This window comes from Podarcis vaucheri (genome assembly GCF_965113315.1).
Source record: "Podarcis vaucheri genome assembly, chromosome: 13".
Classification (NCBI taxonomy): domain Eukaryota; kingdom Metazoa; phylum Chordata; class Lepidosauria; order Squamata; family Lacertidae; genus Podarcis; species Podarcis vaucheri.
In genome coordinates, this window is record NC_138751.1 from 33,530,944 (window position 1) to 33,551,061 (window position 20,118).

The 20,118-nt window shown below is 40.0% G+C and overlaps 1 protein-coding gene and 1 long non-coding RNA gene across 3 annotated transcripts in view; one reads left to right on the forward strand and one right to left on the reverse strand.

Annotated features, from left to right (window-relative positions):
- The window catches only part of LOC309517882, a 255,439-nt gene that overhangs the window by 21,592 nt on the left and 213,729 nt on the right, over positions 1 to 20,118 (reverse strand). The gene's annotated exons all lie outside the window — the stretch shown is intronic.
- Positions 1 to 20,118, forward strand: part of NPEPPS (aminopeptidase puromycin sensitive) — a 74,109-nt gene that overhangs the window by 9,380 nt on the left and 44,611 nt on the right. For both annotated transcript variants that reach the window (XM_082197177.1, XM_082197176.1), the window contains exons 2-3: positions 2,904 to 2,988; positions 18,974 to 19,051. In XM_082197177.1, the coding sequence (XP_082053303.1) occupies positions 2,904 to 2,988; positions 18,974 to 19,051 (163 nt within the window). The remainder of the gene's footprint in view (positions 1 to 2,903; positions 2,989 to 18,973; positions 19,052 to 20,118) is intronic.

Below are 20,118 nucleotides of genomic sequence, written 5' to 3' on the forward strand. Positions count from 1 at the left end.
AGTACATGGGAAGTGCAACCTTTCTTCTGCTTCACAATCTCTGTGAATTATGATACCATCAACTGTGGTATCCTCTTGGACTAGTGCCATGGGATAGGAATTTGGGGTGCTCTGTTATAGTTGCTCTAGTCCTATCTACATGGCTAAATTCAGGAAGTGACATTGGGAGAGTATTTTTTATCACTGTGGCAGTTGTGCTATGTGTCGTGCCCTCCAGATGTTCATCAACCCCAGTCAGGACGGTCAATTGCAAGGAAGACAGGAGTTGTAAAGAATCTCTGGAGGGCACCACATTGACTACTTTCTATTGAATAACATACAGACTCCACATTCAATCCACTTGACCACAGCTGGCTACTGCTGCTGAAAATATCAACATGAGGTTCTATAATAAGGAACACAGACTTCCCATTTTATGAAAAAATGTTTTCACCTGTGCATGGGGATTCTGTATTGTGCATGCACTGTATTAATGGGAAAACTTTGTTTTGATCTCATTTATCAGCATTTTTTCTAAAACTTGCATTTCTTTTTGTAGAAAACTGATATTCCCTACAGTTGTTCAAGCTATCACATTTTTCCTTAATAGTCATGGCTGTCCTGTCTATGAGGCAGGCACCTCAGGCAGTAGAATCCAAGGGGCACATCCATGGGTGCACCTTTCCCGCTGGAGAAGCAAGAAGTGGTTGCAGTGGGTTCTGATGAGATCTCATGAGAGCCTGCAACATTTCACAGATGCCTCTGGATGCATTGGGCAATCTCGCCAGAACCTTGTAAGCTGCAGCTGCACAACCCTGGTCAGCAAGGCTTCGGTGGAGGTGGCAAGGGGGGAGGCAGGCAGTGCATGGGCAGGGCAGCACCTTCCTATTACACCTCAGCTGGTGAAATTGGACAGGCTGCCCCTGTTAATAGATGTAATAAAGAATGCCATTAGTAGTTCCAGTAATTATTCACTGTATGAGGTGTTGTTGCAGGAAAACTGGAAGTGAATGTTTTTGATGAACATACAGGGTTGTACCCAACATTGGTTATATTCTGAGTATAACTGAAATGAATGGGCATGGCTAACCCAGATCCATAAATTTCAGTGGGTCTGGTCTGAGTAAAACTTAGTTGGATACAATCCATAGTTTCTGTTCTAATTACTTGATTTTTTTTTTTTGAAAAAAATAGTTCACATGTCAGTATTCATGTTTGTACTAGCTGCTTTCCAGAAAACAAATTTTCCAGTTCTGTAAGAGGCTTTCAAATATTAATCACCATTGCATAGCTCTTTCCTTAATGTATCTGCTTCCCTGCAAAGCATTTAATGTCTGCATTTTCTATTTGCCTGCAATATAAAATGTCGCATGTTGAACTGCATTTGGATACTTGCTTTTGTTGCTCTCAAACAAGATTTAATCCTGAGCGTATCATGTAAGTGAAGCCTTATTGAAATCAATTTGACTCCTGCTAGCATGAGTCCATTTTCACAAGCTCGCATTTTCTATAAACTGCTGCCTGTGTGCATAATTTGTTGATGCCTTGTTTCTGGATCTTCATGGGGCTGAACATTTAATTATATGTAACCATTAACTTGGTTTCTGTAAATGTTTTCTGGTGCTTCACACACTCTTGAAAGGCACTGTTCTGTGTGTGCAAGAATATTAACATATCACATTTAAATGACAATGAAGGTACATTCAAAAACAGCCTCTCATGTTGTTCAGGGCCACATATTGGTTGTTCATGTATTATATGTTCTGGAGTGTGTAGGACAGGGGTGGCTAACATTTGGCACTCAAGATGTTGGATTCCCAACTCCCATCGCTCTGACCATTGCCCATGCTGGCTGGATCTGATGGGAAGCCACCTCTGGTGTAGGGTGTTAAAGGTATATCTTTAAAGTTAAATGTGGCACCATTCCCTTTGGGTCAAATAGGGATTAGCTGTTTCTCTTTATTGACATGCTACATAGTTGCCTTGGCTTGATATTTGAGTGGACCTAGTTTGCTAAAGGAGTCTTGTTGGATAGACTGAAAATTTAACTTGCCTGACAAGCATTGGTTGTTGGGGCCTTCATGTGTTGGATCTGTCAGTTAATTCCAGTTGGTTCTCAATGCATAGTAACTATGGAACAGTATGGGGGGGAGCATGAGTGTTGATGGGAATGCTAGTCTTCTGAATTCACTATTGAGATTTGAACAAATTTGTATCATTTGGGCATTCGTGGCTTTTTAATAACAATACTGTGGTGGTATTGTTCTTGTTTGTTACTTTGGTATGCATTTTTGTATTTTTATATTGTAAACCACCCTATAATTCTTGGATGAAGGGTCGTATAGAAATTTAATAAATAATAACAATAACTGTGGTGCATGCAAAACTTGAATAGGGTTAAAATAAACAACCAGTTTCCTGAAAATCAGCTTTTTCTGTAGAGGCACCAGCATGTAGAGAGCTGAAAAATTATTTTGGATTTCTGAGTATCAGTTTAAAACTTCTAGGAACTTATATGACCACAATTTTGGACTTTTCCCAACCCTAGCTGATACAGTGTTGTGGGGTAGCTTAGGCTGCAGATTCCAGTTGACTTTCCAGCCACTGTGCAATCCTTGCTCTCCTTTAGGTATGGTAAACTACTTATCCAGAGGGGATATTCTGTATTGAGCAAGTTGCTCACTGTGAGATTGTAATACTCACTATAAAGTTATAAATATAATGATTGTTCACTATGTTGTAAACAATCACTCCTGTGAAAATGCTGTAGGTGTGAATGGAAGAATAGTGGTTTTGGGTTTTATTTGCATTGAAGCAGCTTTAAAAGTTCACTTCAACAGCTTGCCAAACCTTTTTTTTTTAATGTTACCGTACTCAATGTTAAATGAAACATTAAGTTATAAAGTTGAATGTGTATTTTACAGGTGAAGCAGGCGACTAATCAGATTGTGATGAATTGTGCTGACATCGACATCATTACAGCTTCTTATGCACCGGAGGGAGATGAAGGTAAGAGGGAATTTGCATGTAGCTTCTGTATGTTCAGTCTCCAGATGCAATATTGATCAAATAATGAGTTGTTACAAATAATTAGTTGTACAGCAAGTGTTTCCAGATTGTTTTGACATAGTGACTTTAAAGTAATCTCTCCCTTCTACATTTTGGATGATGTCTAAAATCTGCAGCATGTTAGAAAGGAAAATGTATTCAAGTAAAAAAGAGATAATGACTTGGTTTGTGCATAATACTGAGCTAAAAAATGGCTAAGTATGAATATCCAAATGTGTTGGGTACACTGAATGAAAATTTCACAGCTGCTTTGCTCCTCCCCTGGTTTTGCTGCTGTCACATTACCCAAAGCAAAGCCATGGTTTGACTTAGTGTTATATGTGAACATGGGCTCATAGTTTATCTCACTCTAAACAAACCGCAAGCTGTGTAGTAGCCAAGGTTTGTTCTTGCCTTACCGCTCATGGTTTCTTTGGGGAGATATGTGCAAACCTGGGCTTGTTCAGCAGCAGCTGGGCCTGGGGAAGAGTAAAATGCCTTTAGTTTTCATTTTGTGTACTCATGCATATGGAACCATCATTTGGCTTGGTCTTATGTGTAACCAGGCCATTATAACTTTTTTGCTTTAAAACATCTTCCTCTATCATATTATGCAGCTTGTTAATTCATGCTTAGCCATGGTTTGGCTTAGTGCTACGTGAGAACTGGGGCATTGTGATAAAAATCTTGGGTTTAATAAGATTATGGCTTGTCCCAGTTCTTCAAGAAAGGGAAGACGCTTTATTAAGGAGGCATTGTTGTGGCTGCCAGCACCATCACCTCAGTATTTTCAGCTGCTGCATACTTTGTACCAAGTCTACAAAAATGTGATCTTGAAAAATGGGCATAGTTTACCAGCCATGTATGGTGTTGCACTAGTGATGCAAAACTGGTTTTGGTTGCTGCAGGGGAATTGTTGAGTATCTGACTGTCAAGCACAGACGGTTGGTAGGCTACATTTGTTTGGGATGGTTGTAAGTTTGTAGGCCAGCCTTCGATAAAATGCCTATTTAACATGCCCTAGAGATGACTTTTTGATCAGGATTTAACTTGGGCAATGATCCACCCTCCTCTGGAATGTGTGACTTGGATTACGTGAATGAGTAATCTGAAACTGGTTTGTTTTGTGGATAGCTTTTTGTGGTGCAACTTCTCTTTGTGACACACTGGATTGAACTGCAGTGGTTGTGTGTGGTAGTGACAGCATAAGAACAGAAGAGCCCTGCTGGGTCAGGCCCAAGGCCCATCTAATCCAGCACTGTTTTCACAGTGACTAACCAGAGCCTATGGGTAGCTCATACGCACAGCAGCTCTCCTACTTGTAATGCCCAGAAAGTGGTGGTCAGAGAAGCATTGCCTCTTAACACTGAAAGTACTACATAGCCATCATGACAAAGTGATGAGCTTATCATGCATGGTTATGTCCTCTTTTAAGTCATCCAGGTTGGTTGCTACATTTTACTGCAGTGGATTCCATAACTGTGGTCTGCCTCACAGTAAGGGATTGGAGTAGACAATCAATTCGTCTCCCTCAGTCAGCCAGTCCTATGCCATTTATATATAACTTCAACATACAAAAGGTGATATGGGGGGTAGAAGAGGATTCCTGGTGACCTTTCCACCTGCTGAAACCTCCTTTTCTCTCCCCATTGAGAATTTTATCAAAATTGAATAGGGGCGGGTGGGCAGATTCCTGCCTGTTTAAATCTATGTTAGTACAATTGAGCTGACAGGAACACATCTGGATTTTTTGATTCTCTGCAAAGCTCAAAGCACATGATATCTGGTGAGAGCACATGGATGGGGACTAGAAAGCTCAGTTCAGCAGGGATTTTGCATGTGCGCCAAAAGTATGTTCCTTATGCAGCCGATGGGGAGTGGGGATTTTGACCACCTTTCATCCCTTGCGGATGAGAGAAGAATCTGGCCCACCAGCTGAATTCAGTTCTCCATCACTTGTACACAGAAGCAGGTATATTAACCATGAGGGACAGGGTTGACTGTTGGATGGACTGCATCAGACAGATATTTTTTTAAAAATATATCATTTATTGCTACTATTACTTGTGAATGTATACGCCACTTTTTTGCAAGACTTACACAAAAGTAGCATAGTTTTAAAAACAGTAATGGCACTTTAAAATAGTGGGAGTCATGGGATTGCATGCTCCTTCTCTCCTCAAGTATGATTTCTCTTCCCAGCCTTAAATTAGGGTTACCTTTTAACCAAGAGCTGAGACCAGGATTTGAGGTTTTTCCCATGGTTGAGAGAACCTCATTAGCATCATCTGTGATTACTATTAGTGCTGATGTAACATGGAACCACAATTAAGACTGGCAGTGCAGGGGAATTTTTGTGGGAGGCAAGGGGCCAGAAAGATCTAGTAAGCTATCCTGCAATCCCCTCATAATCTCATAATGGTGGTTAAATTATTGGGATTGTTACATCTGTACTGGAATTATGTGCCTTATCTTTCCACAGTTAGCTGACCAGAAACTTTGCCATTGTAGAACTTCCTGTTCTGGCTTTCTCAGTGTTGTCATGCTCCGGTTCTGAAGGCCCTGCCTTTCAAAGTTTTGAATGGCATGCCAAGCCATATCTGTATTAAAAGCTTTTGCGAAATTCAAAGCATAATTTATCTTTCTTGTGGTTGTGCTGTAAAATAGAGGGTGACTGAAATGTTTAATTTCTAATATTTATATATTTCTGAAGGATTAAGGCAATTTATAAAGATTGCTAAGAAAGATATTCTAAAAACTGCTGATATGTAGTAGAAGTCTTTGCTACTTGTCTAAAAGTGAGCAGTGATTAGGTCAAGTATAACTCAGGGAGTTATTCCACACCTGGTGCCACAATCAAAAAAGGCCTCCTCTCTCACACGCTTCTTCTGCACAAGTGAAGGTGGAGAGGTTTCTGAGAAGATCGGCGGAAGTTCTTGGAGAGTCAGTTCTTAAAATATTTTGGACCCAAGATGTTCAGAACTTGAGCCTCAAAACAAATTTGTAAATAGTGCAGCTAGCTAAGAAGTAGTTTAATATGATCTGATCTTCCATACTGTATTTGGTCAGTACCCTGTAAGTCTCATTCTAAACTAGTCTTATCTTCAAGGGCATTTCCATGTAAAGCATGCTATAGTAGTTAACAAGGAGGTGACCAGAGTGTGAATAGCTGAGGAGAGGTTTGGTTTCTCAAGGAAATGGATGAAGCTCCTCTTTCCTGCCTCCACATGGAAATGCAAGGGTGCATTTGGGCCTAGGAATATTCCCAGCATGCAAGCCTGCAGCTTCAGAAGGGAGTGCAACCCTATGAAGAGCGGGTTGTATGCATACTTGCACTATCATCAGAATTGTTCAGCCTCTGACTTGGGCTTTTGTGAGACCCAGATCAGTCATAAGGAAGCCTGTCTCAGTGGCTAGTTGGATCCAGTCAGTAAAATTGATGTCTGTGGCTTCTTAGGGTGTGGTGATCATGGTATCCTTCATAAGTCAAATCCTTTCAGGTAATGGAGTTCCCTCCTGTGTGGCCCTTTGCTTTACTCCCAGAATTAACATCGCACATCACAGCTTAGTGGAAAACATTTGGTATTGAAACAGTGTAGGCAGTAGGTGATCTATCAGGCATTGGCAATGAGAACAGACATTTCTTACATTTCCTTATCAATTTGATTAATTGATTAGATCTGCTTTTTGCTATTCTATATGCCATAAAGTTTTCATTTTGATCCACAAAAGCAGGTTTCCCCAATGACGCACCAGAAGAAAAGATCCACACAGTTGGATTTTGGATTGCCTATGCGGCAAAATGTTTTGCTTTTCTATTAATACTCTTTTTTGTCTTTGTGATGAGAGCTCACTTGGAGCTCTGAGAGTATCATTTTTTTAAAAAATGCATTTGCTTCTCTGTTGTGGCTTGAGGAGAATACAGTTGATTGGTAAGGGCACGCAGGGTGAAATGGATTATTCTTCTTTGGAGATCTTGAATTAGATTATCTTTCCAGCTCTGTGATGGTATGTGCCAGTGAATAGAATACTGGACCTGAGAGATGAGGTTTCAAACCCTTGCTCTGTAATGGACTTACTGGGTGAGCTTGGGCAGGACTTAAAAAATATCAGATGTCTAAAATGTTGTTCCTAACCTGCGGAAACATTTCATGCTCCTTGTTCTCTATCGGGCTAGTTTTCAGTCTATAGAATGGTGAGAATAACTCCCTTCAGAATGGCTCTAAGGATAAAGCAATTGAGTTTTAACACACAGGAATCATTAAATCTGTAGCTTCAGCCTTTATTACTTCAATTTAATCTAGGTTGTATCTAGTGGGAATCATAAGAGGGATTTACCAGCACTACCATAAAAAATGTGTTTTTGTGTTTGGGTAGATCCGTGGAAGACCTAAAGGAACATGATACATTGCCTTAAAAAAAAACTAGGTTGATTTTTATCTGGTGAATGGAAGCCTTTCAGTCTTGCATGGGCAGCATTATGAAGCACACCAGCAAGTATGTACCTTTATTCTAAGGAAGCTGTGTTTAAAGGGACAAGAAGGTTCAGTGCTGCTTCTCCTTTTCCTCTCACTCAGTTCCTCCTTTCTATTTGTTTTCTTCCTATCCTTGCATTCAGCCAGCCACATCTTCCCTTCCTTTTCCTTTTCTCCAATTTTGCATGTGTCAGCCTCCATTCTAGCCAACTCCTGCTCCCACATGTGCCTGTGTATTTTTGTATGTTGTGAGCTGCTAGCATCCATCAAACCGTAAGGTGTCATCAGACATTTAGTGGTCCCTGGACAATAGTTTGAGAAGTGCTTCCTTACTTGGAGCAACATGTCTTAAGTCAAGTCTAGCACAGTTAAAGGGAATGGAGGCACCTTGCTCAAAGGTGCATTGTGGTCAGCACCTCTGAAGTGCTCTTTGTTTTGCTGAGCCTGGAGTATCTGCTGCACCAACCTACACCTCTGCTTAAGCCAGGAGGCCCAACTGGTTGAGAGTTCCCACCTCTGTTCTGCCAGTTTTGAGGTAGCATGCATGCAGTTTTGGTTCCTTCTGTTTGGGAGGCAGTGTTGATGTTTTCATGAACTACAACTTTCTTATATACGTAATTTGGGGTTCCAGGGATGTGGAAGCATTGATACTGTATCCTGCTTCTGCACATTCTGGGGGTATCTGGCTGTCAGCTGTCAGAAATAAGGTGATGAGGTAGACCGTTGGTTTGACACAATGCATAGGTATGTAGTTTTTAATGCGGATTTGGAGCTGGTAATTATGGAATTTAATATAAAGAGCTAATTAATATATTTTTGTTATAAACCAAAAACCAAGATTCTGTGATATATTAAATATCCTTTATATAAATCCTTAGCCTAAGCTTGAATGTGCCTTGTATAACTTTATGGAATGCCCAGTAAATTCCTTAAAAAAAAACAAACCAACAACAACTGTTCTACAAAATTCCGGCCAATATACTCAATCCTGTAAAGTCACCCCAGGACCCTCTTTGGTGTTAAGATCAGCAGAGGGTGCCCTCTTGGTAGCTCTGCTGCATTCAGCAGCTTGGTGCCCGGGGAGAGAGTATTCTTTGTGGCAACCCCTAAGTTGTGGGACTCCCTCCCCATAGAGGTGTGTCTGGGAACTTTATTACACAGTTTTTGGTGAATGCTGAAGACGGACTTCTTTACTCTGGCATTTGACACCTGAGATACATATTTTCAGCCCACCCTATATTTTGTGATTGCAGTTTTTTGTAAATAAGTTTTTAAAAGTATTTTTAATATTGTACTTTAAATTGCTGTAACCTGCCTACGGACCTTAGTATGGAGGGCAGGTAATAAATTGAATAATAAAAATAATAACTGCATGGCTTGATTGCACTGGAAATGTATTTGTAATATGTTTATTCACATACCTTGACTTTTTTTTTGATAGGATTAAGAAATTTGATTCCATTTGGGATACTGCCAGAGCATAATGGCTTTGAAAGTGGAAGAGAATGAATCTGGCAGAGGACTTGCTGGATAAATGCTCTGTGGCACCTGTTGGAATGAGTCAGAAGCCAATGCCTTTATTTAACTTTACTATGACTAGCTTTTAAATGCCTGGCTGCTCTGCAAAATGAAATATTGTGTATGTTTGCCCCTGATGCAAATGTCGGGCCAAAGGATGACTTTAAAAGCAAAAGTTAGTGCAACTTTTGAGATACACTTCGTTTTGGTAGGTTTGGTTTTGAAAGTAAGTCTGTCATGTCCTAGGTATGATGTCTTAGGCAAGTCATTCATACTCGTGTACACTAAGCTAACATTTTAATATAAGGATAGTAGGGTTCTGCCTCTCAAGGTGATGAACCACCTTGTAAATAAAAAGTGCTGTGTAAATGCTGAATGCAAAGAAAGTGAATCAAATAATGAGCAGATCGCTCTTTTCAGAGATCAGACAGCACACACTGTTAGTAATTAGAGAACAGTATTTTGTTTGCAGTGGGTGTTGGGTGTTCAAACAGTGCTTCTATGTTTTCCTGGCTTGAGACAAGCTGCTTCTGCACAATATGCAGTAGTTCTCAGCTTGTGGTAAGCTAATGCTGCCTGGTGGTGGGTGGAAGGGGGTATTCCATCCAGCACTAAGTTGCTAGAATATTAAACATGAAGAAAACTGCTTTTTCAGGGCAAAGTTTTGAAAAAGGCTAGAACAATCACATATTGAGGATGAGAATTAGTTACAAAAATAGATCTAAGGATGTGGAGGCCATTTCAGCCCTTTAGGACAGGGCTGACGGTTGGTATAAATTAAAAAGAATAAAATGGAACAATCTATATACAGTGGTACCTCGAGGTGCGAATGGGAACAGTTCCGGGGCCCTGTTCGCATCCTGAATAGAACGTAAGATGTGACTGCACGGGTCGCGTTTTGCCGCTTCAGACACGCGTGATGTCATTTTGAACGTCTGCACATGCGCGAGCAGCAAAAACTGGAAGTAGCACACTCCGTTACTTCCAGGTCGCTGTGGAGTGTAACCCGAAAATACTTCTCCTGAAGCATATTTATCCCGAGGTATGAATGACTGTAGTTCAGTTTGCTTATTAGTGGCTGACTTAGCATCTTTAACTTCGCTTTCTGAAGTCTTGGGACCCTTTGCTACATTCTCTTTTAAGATACTGGGACTTCATACATCTTAGCATGCATTCTAGAGCTGTTGTGCTCCAAAATGGCAACTAGACATTCCAACTGTAACCTTGGTTTAAGGAGCCATTTGGTACCTAGTTTATATATATGAGTTTCTAACACTATTCTTATCACTAAGCTTGCATCAGACCCTTTCTGTTCCATGAATAACTATGTAGAAATAAATATGTTTAATGTGTCTGTATTTGCATGTTTTTGCTTCATTTATACAACATAATAGCCAGTTTCCTGAGAGTTTGTTCTGTGATCTTGCCCCATAGTTGCCAAACCAGAGATCAAAAGAGGGATGTGAAGCTAAAAGTGTCTGTGAAAGGGGGACACTGTAAGGGGAATCTAAAGGATTGAGAATTGGAGCTTCATCACTTTTGCAAAGTTTGCCTCTAGCAAAATTAGTTGATTAACGACTTGAGAGAAGTTTTGGTTTTTTCCTCAGAACCTGGAATTTTTGTTGAGGGGTAGTTAGGGATAATGTTATTACTCTCAGACATTAATTTTTTAAAAAAGCACAGTTCCTGTCTGAACTGGTGGGGATTTCAGGATTTCTTTCCCTGTTGCTGGGTAAAGAGGCCTCACAAACTTCTTTCAACCACCAGCACGATTTCTGGTGTTACAGAAGGCATTTAGATGATTGAGCTGTTCTTCCCAGCTTGGGGGAAGGGGAGGGTTAAGAGTTTTTGAAAATTTGTGGTGACATTCCAATGATTCTTAAATGGAGCCCATATAAAAAGTGTAATATTCACGCTTGCCCAGAGAGAATTAATTATAGCACTTAGCAGAAGCTTTTAGTAGTTGTGGACTTGCCAAATCCTAGGGTAATATCTTAGAACACATTGTAAAAGCAAATGGTGTCCTGCAAAAGATCAACTCATCCTCCCTTTCCCTTATTATTATTCTCTCCCCAGAACTGTGGTCTATTATTAACTTGTGTATAAATTACCATTCCCCTCCTCAGGGCAGGAAAAATCACTGGCAAATAAAATCTTGATGCTAGTGCCTTGAGAGTTTGAAGTAGGGTTGTAGTGCTACTGATAGGATAGTGGTCAGTCAGTTTGGGTCAAAGCTTTGTTGCAAAGAGCCAAGCCAGTGCACTTATTCACTGCATTGCTATTGCTTTCTATTACTCACATTCTTAATAGGTGACCAAGGTTTAATGATTCAGATCATTGTTGATGTCTTTGCTGAAGACTGGGGAGGAAGGGAGACAAGAGGAAATATGGGGATGAGGACAATTTTTTGCATTTATAGCAATTTTCTCCATTTTTTAAGACTACTATTAAAAATTTGTCCAAGCTAAAAGGCTCATTTAGCCAGCTGGGGGCACCAAGTAAGCAGTGGGCCAAGTGGAAGAAGATTTGTGGCCTTCATTTGTCTGTTTCCTTCTATTGCTGCTTTTAATGGGTCAGTGGTTGTTCATTGGATTTTAATTAGTTGTGCATATGGGGTTCCTTATCTGGATGCATGTGTGTTCTTGTTGCCAGGAGTGAGTAATTGTATCCTATGGATAGGAAAAGGTGATGTGTTTGTGAGGCAACTTTTCAAAACAGTAACCCAAAACCAAGTCAGACACATGGTTTGCTTTAAGATGGAGTTAGCTTGTTTTCTCCTTCTCTGAAGGGTAGGCCCTGAACCAATGGATTCAAGTTACTAGAAAAGAGATTCTGATGACACATCAGGAAGAACTTTCTGACATTAAGAGCTGATCAACAGTGGAACTGTCTGTCTCAGAAGTTGGTGATTCTCTTTCAGTGGAGGTTTTTAAGCAGAGGTTGCATGGCCATCCGTCACGGATGCTTTAGTTGAGAATCCTGCATTGAAGGAGGTTGGATGAGATGACTCTAAGGGTCTGCTTGTATGCTGCAGGCCCTCAGGACTACCTGATCAGATCGTGACTTATTGGTTTGTTAACCAACATTGCTAGAGTTCTCCAGTTGGGATGTAATGGAGAACTCCTGATTAAGGCAGGCCAGGATTTTTTCAGAGAAGCAGGCACACAGTGAAGGGAGGAATGCACAATTGTAGCCAAACCTCAAATACAGTGAATGTTTCAGTCCTATAAAAGGGAAGGAAGCATCCCAGTATAATCTATTTCCTTCCCAGTATGTGCAATTCTGGCTTGAACACTTGCCTTTGTCCTTCCTTTGGAACATAATTGTGAACAACCTTTGGCCAGGGTCCAAGCTTTTTTTATATTGCAGGACTATAATTTGGAATCATTAATTAATTGACATATCCATCTGGCCACTCTGTAATTTCAGAAATTGCTTTGTAGATGCAGTTATTTTAATCTGTACTACAAGCTCTTTGCAAACAAATTGTGAATATGCATAGTGCTCTGTTGGTTGAAGGCTTATAGTCTTTCATGGTTCGTCATAGCACTTTTATTTGGTTATATAGCCATAGATCATAATAAGTGAAATCTCAGAGCAGTATTCTAAAACAGAAAGGTGCCAAAAAATGACATGTGCAGTATATTTCATGTAATGACACTGCATTCAGAATCAACTAAGACTAAATATGCGAGTAATTGCTATGTTTCATCAGAAAACCACATTTGAATTGTGTTTTTATATTAAATAACTCTCAGTACGAAAAACTGCAGTTGATTTCTACTTCAGTTTTTGTGCCCTGCTCCCCTGCAAGGATGGGGGGGGGGGAGAAACCCCATATGTCTATTTGCCTGGATTCCTAAAATTTTTGTACTGGTATCTATGGATTCAGAATAGTTTTCAGTCCTAATCAGGGATAACTCTTGATGCTGGCTGCAAAGAATTTGGCACATTTCTAGAAGTCATTTGTTGAAGTGATAAGTTTAACTATGTGATAGGAATACTTTCCCATGTAATCTTTACTGCTGCCTTGGATGCTCAGGCTTGTTGTCAGGCTTTTGTGGCTTCGAAATAGTAAGTCAGTTGTCTTCAGTTCACTTGAATGAAGTAATTTCAAAGTGATACAGCCATATGTAATCTGAATGAAGTTAGTAGGAAATGTAAACTAGTGTTAATAGTGAATTGTTCCAGTCTTCATACTTTCTTGATTAAGTCTTCAGTCTTAAGCATATTTTTTGTTGAAGCTGAAAGGATTTACTTCCAGGTAAGCACAATTAGTATTGACCTAGCAAATTACATCTTGGAATATAAATTATTTTTTCTTTTTTGGTTCTAATTCAAAGGTTCTTCCCTTCACTTCACAGTCAAGTTATTTTTCTTTTGACTTCCAGGTGCTGTTTAGTTAATGTTTCATAAAATGCAGTGTCCTCCTTCATTGCCTGTAATAGCTTGCAATTCCTCTTTATAAAGATGAGTTTATATTTTCTTTCTTTTCTTTCTTCTGTTACCCTAATCCTCCCCCCTTTTCTCCTCCTCATTCCATTTCACTTCTTGAAAGTTTGATACTGCAATCTCAGTAAGATGAGAATACCAAGAGAGTGGGGAAATATTTGAAAACTCTAAGTGACAGCATCAATTTTTATACAAACTGCTGCCTGAAATTTTCCCAGCTCAGAGTATCAAAGTAGAGGCAAAAAAAAGAAAAAAAGACTGCTTTCCGTTGAAGGAAGGATGTTGCTTAGTCAGGACCCACTAGTGGGTCATAGCCTGATCCAAGTTGGGTCGCAACAGGAGCACAACCACCATGCAAAAGATTAAGATAATAAAAAATTAAGAAATGGGTCTCCAAATGCCTGTTTGGGTTAAAAGTGGTTCCATGGTCTGAAAAGGTTGAGGATAACATATAAGTGCCACATGTCTCAGAATAAAAGTCCTAGTTCAAGCAAGTGAACATATTACAGGCAACTCCCAATTTATGTGTGTTCTATTTGTGTGCAACTGTGCACATGCATGGTGCTGGGTACCTGGAAGTGGTACTCATAAATGGGGAGCACCTGGTCAACCAAGCCCCGCTGTTCCTCCAGCTCGTGTGAGTACTAAATCCCCTAGTCTGTTATGGGTGTGGCCCTTAACAGTTAGTTTCCCAGTATTTTGCAGCTTCAGTGAACATGGAAAACCCTTATCACAGTATGATAAACTGAAATATTTTTTGTTAGTTGAATACCTCTGGTTTCTGATTATATGACTGAATTGCTAAACAATTAAGGGATAGTACGATACCAAGTCAACACTATGAAGAGTGTTCAGCATTGTGAAACAACCACTACAGAAGCAACATAAGCTTTCAGCGAGTATTCCTTTGGGTTGCATGCTTCTCCATCCTGATCAAAGGCTGCCTGTCAGGAGGATTTAATGGCACTTCTGGTTGGGATAAGTGCACTTTCCAGACCCTGAAATATTCAAGGCAGATGTTCAGCCCCTCCCTTTAGTTCGCTGAGAGCACTGTTGCACCATCCTGTGGCAGCAGTCTTTCTTTCCATATGGAATCTAAAGATAGCAGGGATCAAATTTCACTGAGTTTTTGCCCAGTGATGATTCAAACTGTTTAAACTTCACATTTCCAGTTTGTAGTTTCGTCCTTCAGAATGCTAAATTCTTAACTGTTGCCACACTCCAATGCTGCTTAATTGCTCTTACTTAATTGCTGCTGCTTCCACTTCCTATAAAATGATGCCACCTCTGAAAACACCATGGTCTGATATACTGGTTTGTTCTGTAACCATAGGTTAAAGCAAACTATAGTTCCCTAGGTTCATTTATGTGTGTTTAGAATTTCTTAGTTATAAAGCTAAAATGGAAGTTTTTTTTATTTTCTCCCCAGTGCATGTGTGTGTGTGCGCATATGTGCATAAGTCTGAAAGTCGAACAGGCTCATTTCTGACATAATGCCAAACCATAGCTTAACGTTATGCTTTTAAAGTTTATCCTATTGAGTGTAAAGGGGCTAAATCCGTCTGTTTTTTGGGGGTGAAGTTTGCTGCCTCCTGCTCACAATTAGTTTCAGGCAATGGAAGAGAGAGGTTGGACTTACATGTTATTTTCAATGGAAGGATTGACATTTGTTTACTTTGCTTTCACCCTATTCTGAGGCAACTCTTGTCAGCCATGGGTTAAGCACATGCTTCTCAGTGAGGAGAGATACAGGCATAAGGCCCATCAAGCCTTTCTGACTATCCTCACAGATCTACTTCATTTGAACCTAGGTTTCCTACAGCCAAGCCTGATGTTCCAATCAATCCACAGTCAACACTACTTTCCTTTTTGGCATCTGTTCCCAGCTATTCTGCTTTCCTTTAGAAAATGTTCTCTGCTGTATCACAAACAAGCATGACATCTGAGATTGGTGGGTTGGAGCCATTGAGAATGACATGCTCTCAAGGAAATTGAATACAGTGGTACCTCGGGTTAAGAACTTAAATTGTTCTGGAGGTCCGTTCTTAACCTGAAACTGTGCTTAACCTGAGATACCACTTTTGCTAATGGGGCCTCCTGCTGCTGCCGTGCCGCCACCGCACGGTTTCTGTTCTTATCCTGAAGCAAAGTTCTTAACCCGAGGTACTATTTCTGGGTTAGCGGAGTCTGTAACCTGAAGCGTCTGTAACCTGAGGTACCACTGTACATTGAAGAAAGATGTTAGGTGGTGCCGCATGAACTGAGTGTCAGTCTAGAACACACACCAAAATATTGTCATGTGCAGAAATGGCTCATCTGATGAGTCTTTAAGTAAGAAGTGTACTCTGAAGGTAGAGCTTTATATTGTATTTATTTTTACTTCATTTTAGTAGTTGTGAAAGTTGAAGAAAACACCCATGTTTCAAAATGAAAACTCAAAATGCATAGTTCTATTAAGGCTTTATTTCCATATTGGCGTTCTGTGTGCACATTAATTTCACACTCATTTTAAGACTTGACTTTTTAATGACAAGGATAGCTTTTGTTATCACCTTGCCATGGCAATCTCTGTTTATTGAATTGTAGTACATTGTAGAAGCCAACAGTTGTGATAAATGCTTTTATGCAGCTTATTCCTTTGTCTGTTTTTAGAGATTATATTTACTTGTGAAGTCTCACAGGCAGAGTGAATGCACCTGTATAGCTTCAACACTGCTTGTAGGCCCTTGTCTAGTGGTGGTTTACCTGGAAAAGAGATAGGATGAGCTCTTTTCTTAAATGAGCTTTGTGTATTGAGTATTCATGCATGTTGCAAGAGTTCTTTGGGGAGAATGGAAAGGGAGCTACTTCTGTTTTTTTAAGAACACACACACACAAAAACCACAAAGCAGACTTTGCTCTGGGTAAGCATAGGAAGCTACAAAGTCCAGGTTTTAGAGTATTTTGGCTTTTTAGTTCAATATTGTTTGCTTGTGATTGGCACAGATCGCAGGCAGAGGTCTTTCACGTCACGTGATTCTTTTAACTAAAGATGCTACGGTTTTGACCTGGTACCACCTGGATGTTCAGCCAATGTGCTATTACACTTTTTTCTAGACACTTTTGGCAAAGAACAGTATTATATCTAACAGGTTTCTTTTTTTAGCACAGAAAACTCTGATCAGCAGGGTTTGCAGACGGTTGTAAAAGCTTTTTTTAATATAATGATTTAGGATTATTCATGTTCCATGTATTACCTTGCAAGTCAAGATATGTTAACTTTTCACCATGGGAACACAGTTTCCTTGATTGCAACTGTCTATATCCAATCAAATCCAATGCAATTGCTAGCATACACCCCTATAGCAAAGTCCAAATTGATTTGACTATCCACTTGTACCATAGATAATGCATGTGAAAAATCTGTGTAAATGTTTTTTTAAAAGGCAACTATGGGGTGCGGCGCTCATCTCGCTTCAGGCCAAGTGAGCTGGCGTTTGTCCACAGATAGCTTTCTGGGTCATGTGGCCAGCATGACTAAACCACTTCTGGTGCAACAGAACACCGTGAAGTGCTGTTTAGCTTCCTAACACAACGTTACCTATTTATCTACTTGCACTGGTATGCTTTCGAACTGCTAAGTTGGCAGAAGCTGGGACAGAGCAACGGGAGCTCACCCCATTGTGTGGATTTGAACCCCCAACCTTCCGATCCACAAGCCCAAAAGGCTCAGTGGTTTAGACCACAGCACCACCCACTCCCTAAAAATCTGTGTAGGTGCTTTGCAAGGAGGGGTGTAAGCGATGTCAGACATGGGCAGCTTTCCTTTCCTAATCCAGTGTTAGCCATTTCTGATGACTCAGTTGACCTCAAAAACATTTGAGACACACAGATTACATTTCTAGGTTACCAGAGAGGAGAGATCCATACCAAGATAGCACAAAGGCAGCTATTTAGCAAGATGGCATCTTCCTGGGTTCTGTACAACAATGGGGATGTGTATGTAAAAGACTTTAATTCCTTCATATGCATTTCTGTGGTCCAAGTGGTTAATTAAATCTGTTTTGCCATTGCTACAGGGCTATATGTTACGGATAGGTGCAAGATACGACTATACAATGCTGCTGATGAATAGTGTCTCATTGTGGTTTGCCCATGTGTTACTAAATAGCCGGATGCAAGCAACAGGTTTTTCACATCCAGTCAGAAGCAAGTTTCTACTGCTAATCTGTTTTTGTTTTAACTCCTTTACAATTCTGTTAATAAAGTAATTCCCACATGCTCTTTAAAAAATGCTGTACACATTTTCCCATTTGGATATTAGATAGAAAAAGGGAAGGTGGAATGAGTACATTTTGATGCTAAGTGTTTCCAAAATTGCCTCTAATGTATATGGGACCAAATTATTTCTAGGTCTGTTAAGAAAGGAACAAGAAATGCTTCTTCTTATATCTACCTAGAAATCATGCCCAACTTAAGGGATATTTCTGTATGGATCCTCAATGCTGAAGGGGCAGAGTAGAATTCTTCATAGTAAAACAAATAAATCCGATATGCATGTAGGGATGTTCAGTGAAGAGGAAAAGGCTCTATCCACGCATCCTCAAAGACCCTCTTCAATATTCCTTTACTTGTTCCAGAACTCAGCCTGATCCTTCAGCTAAGCTTTGTGGAACCCCTGTTACTTGTTCATGCTAATAAATAGCTGATTGCATTTTGCAGAAAAGAAAAAAGTCTGCAGTTGGTCCTGATTGTGCAGCTGTTGAAGGCACAAGAACCCCATTTCCCCTAATGCCAACCCTGAACTAAAATTCAGACTGCTGTCCTGGGAATATTTTTTATTAAACAGAAAGAGGCTACTGAGTATACCATGGTACTGTAGGTGAATGCAGTGAATTGTTAACGAGAACCTGAGCCACTTCTAAGCCTCGTTACAAAATTTTCACATTTTGTGTTTGCCATTCAGAAATAGCGTTCTTTAACTCACACTTACTGTGTAGTACAGAGGTCTCAAACTGAACTTCATTTAGGTTGTCTATGAAATAAATTTCTGCTAGGGTGCAATAAAAATTCATATCCCATCTAGCACAGTGTGTTACATTTGATACAACAGGCAGAAAAAGTTATCGGTCTGCCAAGACTCTCAACAGTTTTCAAGTGGTTTTTGAGTGGGGAAAAGTTGGGTAACCACTGGTGCAGTATTTTGTTTACTGGAGACAATATGCTTCAGATTGCCAGTTGCTGAAAACTGCAAGTTGGGAGAGTGCTGTAACGCTCCTGCTTTTAGACTATGTTAGACTTCCTATAGGCATCTGGTTTGCTACTGTGAGAACAGGATGCTGAACTTAGATGGAACTTTGATCTTCAGCAGGGGTGTGAGTGGGGCTGTGTGTGTGTGTGTGACACTATCCTAAAACCAGCACTTGAGGCTTGGATCTTAAGCCTTTCCAAGTGTCCTCACATCACATGAATGGTCATTGCTATTCAGAACTTTTAAGAACACTTTCCTTTCCTTTTTTCAGAAATCCATGCAACAGGATTCAACTACCAAAACGAAGATGAGAAAGTGACTCTCTCTTTTCCCAGCACACTTCAAAAAGGTAAAAGGTTTCTCTACAAATGTTGGTTTAGAAGCTAGATGGCTCAGTAGAGGTCCAAAACATTTTGCACCTCATCCCCAGGGTAGGATTTTCTTCTGTTGGAATATGCTTTTGAAAACTCATCCTTCCCTGTATTTCTCAATATGTTGGTAACTGAACCAAATAGAATCCAGTTTCTTAAAGCTCAAGAAACTTTCCAAAAACCTTTAAAGCACTAGTAACTGGAAACTGCCTCATATTTAGTTGACGACTTTTCATATGAATTTGAATGGGATTGAAGTACAGTTAATCTAGTCTGGATCCAATTTAGTAACTGTCCCTCTGTAGGAGTTTATGTGCACTATTCGTCATGCTGTGCCAATTCATTACAAAGTACAAGTAGATTAAATTCATGTTGAGTGACTCTTCTGACCAGGTTTGGGCTTTGTATAGTAATGTGATATGCTAGTCTTCATGCATATCATGCCTGTCTTTGTAATGTTGGCTTCACGCCACCCACACTTTTGATTGTAGCCACATATATACATCTGTATGTCAGCTGAAGGATAACACTTTGTACAACTGGCAAAGTGGGCTCTGGTCCACAGATGCTGTGTCACAATACATTTTAAACCGTGTGTGCTACCAGATTCCGGCGTGTTTCCTGCTGTTTGCTAACACTCCAGTCCCTCTGGGAATGCTAATACTAGTCCAGCCATCATAGATGCTGCTACACAGAAGCTACTACACAGAATAAGAAAGGAACTGAAATTAAAATAAAGTATGTCAACAAGCACAGAATATGTCAACAAGCACCAAAATTCAATACTGAGCCGAATGAAGAGGGATTTTGTCACAACTTTTGCAAACATTTGCTCATGGTGGCAGAAGTGGAGTGTTGAGAAACTGAGAGCAAATAAAAACTCTCACCTAAAACAAAGAATAAACATTGTTTTCAGTTACCCATAAAGAAACTTTGCTTATGAAAACCAATGAAATACTATGCAGGGCATCAGTTGAAGAAGGAGCAAAAAGGGTTTTCTTGTGTGTGTGTGTGTGTGTTTCTTTGTGGCTCATTAGCTGTTTTC